Genomic DNA, 10,000 nt, shown 5'->3' with positions numbered 1-10,000 from the left:
TAATCAGGTTGGTCAAGTTGAGGTCTGAGGTCTGTTTCAACCAAACCCGAAACAGCAAAGCTGGGAGGAGGAAGAGAGGAAGAGAAGATGTGAAGAGAAGGAGGAAGGGGAAGGGAAGAGGGAGGAGGAAGGAAATTGTAGGACGAGAATGAGAATTCGAGTAGCGAGGTGGAAAACGAAGAGTCAAGAGACAGAAAATGAAAGGTTCTCGAAAGGAAGGTTTTTGTTTTCGAATCAAATTTTATCAGCGTTTCTATCCTTGTCCAAAGAAAGGTCACACACAGATGAGGAGAATATGCTAACGGCAGCCAGTGGAAAAGGGTAAGGACCCTCAGGAAGGGAAGGATTTGAAGTGGAAGTCACGTGACGGGAGGGTTAGGTTGGGTGGGTGGAGAGGGAGACGAGGAAGAAATATAGATGGATTGGTGGGTTGGACAGAAAGGAGGAATATTTGGGTTTATATATATATACATATATAATATGCAGTTGTTCACAAGAACACGTGAAAATAATTTGCAGAAAAAATTGGAAGTAAGATACATAGTCCGAACGTTTTCGTGTATTTAAGACATCTTCAGGGAATATTCTTTGAAGAAGTCTTCGACAGACGAAAACGTTCGGAATAAATTTCTTATTTCCCAGTTTTTTCTGCATATATATAAATATATAACTGTGTGTGTGTGTGTGTGTGTGTGTGTGTGTGTGTGTGTGTGTGTGTGTGTGTGTGTATGTGTGTGCGGGCGTGCAAGTGTGTTCAGAAAACACTTAAGTCTTGGCTACAAATGCGAAAAACAGAAGAAGACAAAAAATAAATAGTAAGATTTTTCTTACATAACATAATTCTACATTTTCTATTAGAATAAAATACTTTCATCGCTATATGAACTTGATGTTGCGACACCATCAGAGTATCGACCCACTAAAGAGAAAGAAGGGAAAGAGGAGACTTAGTCTATTAGGGATAAAGAGAAAGAGAAGTTAAATCGGAGGTGAATAAGAGAGGAGAAGAGTAAAGAGAGGACGAGTGAGGTGGAAAGAGAGCGTGGGAGGGAAGATGAAGTAGGAAGGGAGTGGTCAGGAGTGAGGGAGGGAGTGAGGGAGTGATGAGGGAGTCTTGGGATCTGGATAAAAGGGTCTGGTAATTGGTGCCAGTTATTTGTGAGACAAGGTCACTGTCGTTGTCAGGAGGAGGAGGAGGAGGAGGAAGGGAAGGAGGAAGAGGAGAAGAGAGGATGAAGAGGGAGGAGACAAGGTCAACGTCATTGTCAGAAGGAGGAGGAAGAGGAGGAGGAGGGGAGGGGGAGGGGAAGACAAGGAGAAGGAAGAGGAGGAGGAGGGGAGGGGGAAGAGAAGGAGGAGGAAGAGAAGGAGGAGAGGAGGGGGAAGAAGAAGAGGTGGGAATAGAAAGAAGACAAGGTCAGCGTCATTGTTAGGAGGATAAAGAAGAAAAAGAGGAGGAGGAAGAGGAGGAGGAGGAAGAGGAGGAGGGGTGGGAGAAGAATAGGATGAAGAGGGAGGAGACAAGGTCGGCGTCATTGTCAGGAGGAGGAGGAAGAGGAGGAGAAGGAGGAGAGGAAGAGGAGGGTGTGGGGATAGGAGGAAGAAGACAAAGTTATCGTTATTATCAGGATGATAAAGAAAAGGAAGAGGAGGAGGGGGAGGAAGAGGAGGAAGGGAGGAAGAGGAGGAGGAGAAGAGGGATAAAAAAGAGAAAGAAGAGGAAGACGAAGTAGAGGGAAAGGTGAAGAGAAGGGAGTGGAAGAGTATGGGGAGGAGGGAGAAGAGATCATCGTCATTATCAGAAGAAAAAAGAAGAGGAAGAAGACGAGGGAGAGGAGGAAGAAGAAGAGGAAGAGGAGGAGGAAGGAGAAAGGAGGAGGAGAGGAGTAAGGGTAGGAGGGAGAAAACAATATTAAAGTCATTGTCAAGAGGAGGAGGAGGAGCGAAGAGGAGGAAGAAGAAGAGGGGGAGACGAGACAGGTGTAGAAGAAAGGGAAGAGGAAGAGGGGGAGATGGAAGAAGGAAGAGGAGGAGAATGATAAAGAGATTGAGGTAGACGAAAAAGAAGAGAAGAGGAGGAAAGAGGAATAAGAGGAAAAGAGAAGAAGAGAGTACGATGAAGAGAAGAAAAATATAGAGAGAATTGACGTAGATTGTAGAGAGAGGAAATGAAGGATAGAAGGAACGGTAGAGGAAAGTGAAGAGAACAAGCAAATGGATACTGGGAAGCGTGAGTGACAAAAAAAAAAAAAAAACGAATATAGATGGAGAAGAGGATGCCAAAAATTACATAAATGTATATAATACTTGGTGACCATACTTGTAATAAATGGAAAAAAGCGAATATAGATAGAGAAGAGGGTACAAAAAAATTACATAAATTTAAATAATACTTGGTGACCATACATGTAAAAAGAGAGAAAAAAAAAGAATATAGAGAAGAGGGTACTGGAAATTACATATATTTACATAATACTAGGTGACGATACATGTAAAAAATGCAAAAAAAGACAAAAAAGAAAAGAGAGAGAGAGAGAGAGAGAGAGAGAGAGAGAGAGAGAGAGAGAGAGAGAGAGAGAGAGAGTCTACGGGAACTTGATGTAAACATTCACAATCTCCATGGATACCATCTATGTCAACAAAGGCTCAAAACCACATAACGAGCGATTAAGTGGAACACAGTCTTTCATTAGTTCTTCGATTTTATTAAACTTTCAAAACGCTGATATAGATCACAGACCTAACATATGTTCTTAGATAATCGACCAAAACTAGATAATCACTAGTCTTTCGAGTTTCTGACTATTTCCCAATCCCTCGTACATAAGAACATAAGAATGAAGGAGACTGCAAGAGACCATGAGGCCTACACTAGGCAGTTCCATGTACACCTAACTCTCCTCGTTTCCTTCAACTTCTGAAATTGCAGTCTGGGTTGTGATTAGATCTTATGAGAGCCTCTCATCTCTGAAGTGAGATTGAAGTTGCTGAAGTCGGGTTATTTCAGATTAATGAAGGTTATTACCATTGTTGATGTTGATCAGCTGATTTGAAAAATTCAGGTTACAAATTTCTTTGTATAATTTCTAAATTATTTTTGTCTTATTTGTGAAAGTAGATTTTATTGACCGAAAGTTCTTTGTAGTCGATATCTTCAGGAGTTTAATGAAAAAAAGTATTACACAGCCTGGTTTTGTAGATCAAGAAAAAAAAACCCGCCTCATTACAACTCGTTACATTAGAATTCCCACCCTACGGACCAGAGCTACGCAACATGTCTTTACACCTTAAGGCTAGTCTTCACAAAAAAAAAAAAAAAAAAAAAAAAAAAAAAAAATAATAATAATAATAATAATGATAATAATGATAATAATTAAATAAATAATAAAATATATACTAGATAAATAAAATAAATGAAATAAATTATTATTATTAATAGTAATGATAATGATAATAATAATAATAATAATAATAAGTAAATGAATAAATAAAATCTATTACATTTTTTTTTTTTTAAGCCTCATTACATTGACTCTGCTTCAAAATTTCCATCAAGGACGAAGGCATTAGGGCAAGGGTCGTGTGGTTCAGCGATAATGATCACTCTGTAAGTCAAGCAGGGAACAAATAATAATTAGTTTTTGATAAGAAATATAAACATGAAAAACAGTGCAATCTGGAATAATCTTATCCAATTATAATGCTTTGTATCTAGAGGTAATCTTACTGGGCACAATTTTTATCCTATTACTATTTTATTTATTCGTTTTAGTTTTCTAAGGTCTTTGGTTAAGTTAGGATAGGTTAGCTTAGGTTAGGTTAGGTTAGGTTACACTACGTTACGTCAGCAGTGTTAGGTTATATTAAGTTAGGATAGGTTAAGCTAAGTTTGATTAGATTGGAATTTGGTGATTAATATCAAACATTAGCTGGGATTTTCAAAGTCTTGCCATACAAAGAGCGATATTGATCAGAGTATTTTAGAAAAAAAAAAAACGTCGGCACGGCTTCAGACGTAAACGTCTTTGAGAGATTAGATTCTTGAACTTTCTAAGAGCCCTGATGACGTCATTTGAAGTACAGTCTATTAAATAGATTGTACCTCAAATGACGTCATAAGGAGTAAAAATGTTCCAAGACATTGCAAAAAGCTTCTGGTATCTGGAACATTCTTAATGTCTGAGCTTCTGCATATTTCCAGTAGAGGGAGTTGATGGTTGAGGAGGCTACACCAGAAGGCTATTAGTAGCTGCGGCCGAAGGTAAAAATCACCGCTGGGAATGGGAGAGGAATGCGGGATTCGAACCCGCACCTAAGGGAATGCGAGAACCGCACGCTTCCGATAACGCTACCAGCTCCCATTAGAAGGAGATATTTGTCAGAGCTGGGCGCGTTCCTCGGTGCGTTCCTATGAGCGTTACTCGGTGAGTTCCGATATAGTATGGCCGCGGTTAGCGCTCCTAAACTATTAAAGCAATATAGGTGCCGGTATAGTATGTGTGGCCTACCTTTTGGATGTGGCCTACGAATTTTTTCTTTGGTATATATGTAGCCTACCGGACTTTTATTTCAGTATGAACCTGTCTCTTAAGCTTTAATAGTTGGGGAGCACTAACAGTGGCAAATAAAACGGAACGCACAGAGGAACGCACTTAGAAACGTACCGAGGAACGCATATAAGAACGCACCGAGGAATGCGCCTTGGAACGCACAGAGGAACGCGCCCAGCTCTGATGTCTGTATTATTTCTTAAAGACTTTTTTGACTTATTTCTTTCTTTCTCGATCCTCTTCAGGTGGTGGTGAGTATGGACGGGGGCGTGACCTGCTCCCTAACGAACCCGAACGACCCTGAGAGCTCGCCGAAGATCTTCACCTTCGACGGCGCCTACTTCGTCGATTCGACCACGGAGGCCATCTACAACGACTTGGCTAACCCGCTGGTCGAGGTCAGTTCCTCTTCGGGCCTGAAGAATTTTTTTTTTTTTTTTTTTTTTTTTTTTTTTTTTTTTTTGGGGGACCATTTTGTCACTGAGGGAGATTTTTTCTTTCTTTTTTTTTTTTTTACTTTTTTTTTTAGGGTGGAGGACATTTTGTCTCTTTTTTTTTGGGGGGGGTTCATTTGTTATTATTATTTTTTTTTGCGTCAGATCAATTCCACTCCTATAGGGGATTTTTTTTCTTTTTATCTTAAGTCGCTCAATAAGCTTCATTAGTATAATCGATGGTGTTGAATTGTAGCTCTTTCTTGAGCGGGGTACATTAGCTTATAGTCGTTCCTTGTAATCCTTTGACTGATAGCGCAGAATGATTCGCTGTATAATGAGTATTTGTTAAAAAACAAAACAAAAAACAAAACGAAATTACAAAGAATTACAAAGGAGGAGCTTGCCGACAGGAGACCTTTTGGTCCATAACTAGGTCGGATGCAAAAAATTTGTAATAATGATAGTAAAAATATATATAGTATAAATAATGATAAATGAAGTAATTAGATAGGTAAAATTAGATAATAAACAAACAGGTAAATTGTAAATGATAATAAATGGACAGTCAAATAATGATAAATAATAATCAAATAAATAGTGATAAACAAACAACAACAAAAACATAAAAACAGTAGGAAGGATTTACTAACAGCACGCGGTTGGCTGCCCTGACTACAAAGACTTCGGGATCTCTCGTTCTTACAAAGGATTACAAAGGCGGAGCATGCCGACAGGAGACCTTTTGGTCCATAACTAGGTCGGATGCGAAAAAATTGTAATAATGATAAGTAAAAAGAATAGATAAAATTATAATAATATAAATAATAAAATAAATGCATAGGTATAGTTAAATAATAAACAAATAGTTAAATAGTAAATAATAAATTGACTGGTAACTAATAATAAATGAAAACCAAGCAAATAATAATAAACAAACAAACAAATAATAATAAACAAACAAAAACAGTAGGAAGGTTTTACTAACAGCACGCGGTTGGCTGCCCTGACTGCAGAGGCTTCGGGATCTCCCATTCTTTGTTTCCAAGAGTCTTCTTCACTGACCCCATTTCGGACTCTTCTTTGGCAGAGCGTTCTTGAAGGCTACAACGGGACCATCTTCGCTTACGGTCAGACGGGATGTGGGAAATCCTTCACCATGCAGGGAATTCCAGATCCCGCGACCCAAAGGGGAATCATACCAAGGTAGGATACGTGTGTGTGTGTGTGTGTTTGTGTTTGTTTATATGTGTGTGTGTGTTTGTGTGTGTATGTGGATGTGTGCATGTGTGTATTTGTGTTTGTTTATATGTTTGTGTGTGTTTGTGTGTGTATGTGTGTTTGTGTGTGTATATGGATGTGTGCATGTGTGTGTGTATTTGTGTTTGTGTATATGTGTGCTTGTGTGTGTATGTGTATGTGTGGATGTGTATATGTGTGTCTGTGAGTGTATGTGTGTTTGTGGATATGTGTGTATATGTGTGTCTGTGTGTGTGTGTGTTTTTTGATGTGTGTGTTTGTGTTTCCGTGCGTTTGTGTGTGTGTGTGTGTGTGTGTGTGTGTGTGTGTGTGTGTGTGTGTGTGTGTGTGTGTGTGTGTGTGTGTGTGTGTGTACGAGTGTGTGTGTGTACGTGTGTGTGTTCGCGCGTGTGTGTGTATGTCCGCCAACTATCAAATTAGAATTATATTCCGGCAATTATAATCACATACATAAAGTATATCAACCTATATCAGGAGTTCGTACAAATTTGCTTCTATACATAACGTCACCTTGACAGTCCCCGTTTCCTCTCTCTTCTTCTTCAGAGCCTTCGAACACATCTTCGAGGCCATCCAGACTTCGGAGAACATGAAGTTCCTCGTCTTGGCCTCTTACCTCGAGATCTACAACGAAGAAATCCGGGACCTTTTGGGGAACGACGTCAAGAAGAAACTGGAGCTTAAGGAACACCCTGACAAAGGCGTCTACGTCTTAGGTAAGCGCCTCCCCCCGTCACACAGGCAGACTGTCCACATCGAGATCAGGGTAGAATATTTAGGCTTCGTGCGTTCATTATTCAACTCGGATCTGTGTTTGAGGAGTGATGGTGAGTGTGCAGTAGATAAGGGTGAGGTTTGTGTGAGTACTTTAGGTAAACTAGTTCTTATTACTTGTAAATATCTATTCTCAGAAATGGAAAAAGGCTGCAGGTTTTCAGCCAAAAACTCATGATTCGATGAGATAATTGATTGATGATGTAATTATCTACTTATCAGTTTTATTCCTGAGGTTGTTGATTTGGTGTTCTCATGTGATGCTTACGAACTCACTAGAGGTTTTGTATTGCGTAATATACTACCAAGTATTTCAGTGGCTTTGACCCATCGTTTTTCGCTCATATTTCCGAAATAATCATTCACATCAGTATGGTATATTAGCACAGCCTAATTCACACCCTGCCCTAATTTATGACGTTATAGTGCATTCACAAGTGTATTTTATTGCGGTGTTTATTCTTGATATTATTTGTGTCGTATCCAACACCCGTTAATTAAAACAAACTGGTGAAGTCATGACGACAAAACAAACTACCTCGTTTATCCCAACTTCATTTTTTCTATTTACTTCCGGGGTGTCGGCTACGACACACTTAATATCAAGAGTAAACACCGTAATTAAATACACTTGTGAATGCACTATAACATAAAAAATTAGGGCAGGGTGTGAATTAGGCTGTGCTAATATATCATGCTGATGTGAATGGTTATTTCTGAAATATGAATGAAAAACGATGGGTCAAAACCGCTGAAATACTTAGAAGAAGAAGTCCTTTATGTAGTATTTTCTCTTCTTCCTCCCTCTCCTTCTCCTTGTCTTCCTTCCCCTCCTCTTCCTCCTCCACCTTTTCATCTTCCTTCAGCTCCTCTTCCTCCTCTTTCGCCTTCTTCTCCTCCTCTTTCGCGTCTCCCTCTTCTTCCCTCTTTTGTCCCCTCATCTCCGTTTTCTCTTTCCTTGTCCTTCCCCACTTCCCATTTTCCCTCTCCCTCCCTTCCTCTCTTCCTCCCCTTTTTCATGGGACCCTGAAGAATGACGTAACTCCCTGACATAAACTCCCCCATCCTCCTCTCCCCTCCTCTCCCCTCCTCCCCCACCTCAGCTGTGCAGCTGTTGTGGCCAAGTACCTCACTAAATCTGGATTCGGAAATGGCTTGCAGCTGGTTGAAGAAGGGCGCAGGGTAGGAACCATTTTCGTGAAGGGAGTGAGGGTGAAAAGTAGTAAATGGAAAGTGTGTGTAGACTTATCGTTATTTAGGACAAATCTATTGCCATTTGAGGCGATGATGTAGCTATTTATGTGCAAACAGTCCGACAAATTTGACGCGTTTCGCCATGGGTATGGCGGTATTTTGAAAAAAAAGGCAATATCTGCCCTGTCCTAACCTGATATAATCCAAGCTAATCTAAGCTAACCAAACCTAACCTAAGCTAACCAAGCCTAACCTAAGCTAACCAAGCCTAACCTAATCTAAACTAAGCCGACCAAAACTAACCAAACCTAACCAAACCTAACCTTAGGTAGCCGAACCTAACCTAACCTAACCTAACCAAACCTAAGATAACCAAACCTAACCTAAGCTAACCAAACCTAACCTAAGCTAACCAAACCTAACCTAAGCTAACCAAACCTAACCTAAACTAACCAAACCTAGCCTAAGCTAACCAAACCTAACCTAACCTAACCTAACCAAACCTAAGATAACCAAACCTAACCTAAGCTAACCAAACCTAACCTAAGCTAACCAAACCTAACCTAAGCTAACCAAACCTAACCTAAACTAACCAAACCTAACCTAAACTAACCAAACCTAACCTAAACTAACCAAACCTAACCTAAACTAACCAAACCTAACCTAAACTAACCAAACCTAACCTAAACTAACCAAACCTAACCTAAACTAACCAAACCTAACCTAAACTAACCAAACCTAACCTAAACTAACCAAACCTAAACTAACCAAACCTAACCTAAGCTAACCAAACCTAACCTAAGCTAACCTAACTTAATTTAACTTAACCTTGCTTAACCACTCATCTTCTATTCCCCCATCATACACTTTTCCTCTTTCCTATCTCCTTCCTTTCTTCTCCATTTTGTTCCTTCTTTACTTCCATACCTTTTTCTCCTTCCCCTTCCTCCTCTCCTTCTCCTTCCTCCTTTCATCCTTCCTTCCATCTTTCATTCCCTATCCTATCCTTCCCCCCTTTCCCATTTCCCTCCTTTCTTCTCCTTCTCCTTCCTTTTGTCCTTCTCCTCCTTCTCCATCTTCCTTCCTTCTCTTTCCTTTCCTTTCCTTCGCTTCCCTTCGCTTCCCTTCCCTTCTCTTCCCTTTCCTTCCCTTCGCTTCCCTTCTCTTCCCTTCCCTTCGCTTCCCTTCCCTTCCCTTCCCTTCCCTTCCGTTCCCTTCCCTTTCCTTTACATCCATATTTCACCTCCCCCCCTCTCCTTCCCATCTCCCTCCTTTCTTCTTTGATAATTTTCAACTCGAAGAGGCATTGACATTATGATGGACTGCTGACGTCACGATCAACGCTGGTGACGTCACGAAAGGAGGGGATGACGTCATGTCGGTGGCCAGAGCCTCAACTGACTTCCTGCATCGGTTCTACACATCGATCACTGTCAATGACCTTTTCTTCTTCATCTTCTTCTTCCTCTTCTTCTTCTTCTTCCTCTTCCTCATCTTCTTCCTCTTCTTCTTCCTCTTTTTCTACTTCCTCTTCTTCTTCTTCTTCTTCCTCTTCCTCTTCTTCTTCCTCTTCTTCTTCTTCCTCTTCCTCATCTTCTTCCTCTTCTTCTTCTTCTTCCTCTTTTTCTTCTTCCTCTTCTTCTTCCTCTTCTTCTTCCTCATCTTCTTCTTCGTCTTCTTCTGCCTCTTCTGATTCTTTTTCTTCTTCTTCTTCTTCTTCTTCTTCTTCTTCATTTTCTTCTTCCTCTTTTTCTTCCTCTTTTTCTTCTTCTTCTTTTTCTTCTTCTC

The 10,000-nt window shown here is 40.2% G+C and overlaps 1 protein-coding gene across 1 annotated transcript in view; it reads left to right on the top strand.

Annotated features, from left to right (window-relative positions):
• The window catches only part of LOC143017642 (osmotic avoidance abnormal protein 3-like), a 184,134-nt gene that overhangs the window by 131,419 nt on the left and 42,715 nt on the right, over positions 1 to 10,000 (top strand). The window contains exons 2-4 of the mRNA XM_076172432.1: positions 4,796 to 4,948; positions 6,075 to 6,190; positions 6,791 to 6,960. Of these exons, the coding sequence (XP_076028547.1) occupies positions 4,796 to 4,948; positions 6,075 to 6,190; positions 6,791 to 6,960 (439 nt within the window). The remainder of the gene's footprint in view (positions 1 to 4,795; positions 4,949 to 6,074; positions 6,191 to 6,790; positions 6,961 to 10,000) is intronic.

Source organism: Oratosquilla oratoria, chromosome 32 (assembly GCF_046742065.1).
Source record: "Oratosquilla oratoria isolate Oo_2021 chromosome 32, ASM4674206v1, whole genome shotgun sequence".
Classification (NCBI taxonomy): Eukaryota; Metazoa; Arthropoda; class Malacostraca; order Stomatopoda; family Squillidae; genus Oratosquilla; species Oratosquilla oratoria.
This window is presented reverse-complemented; position numbering and strand designations above follow the sequence as displayed.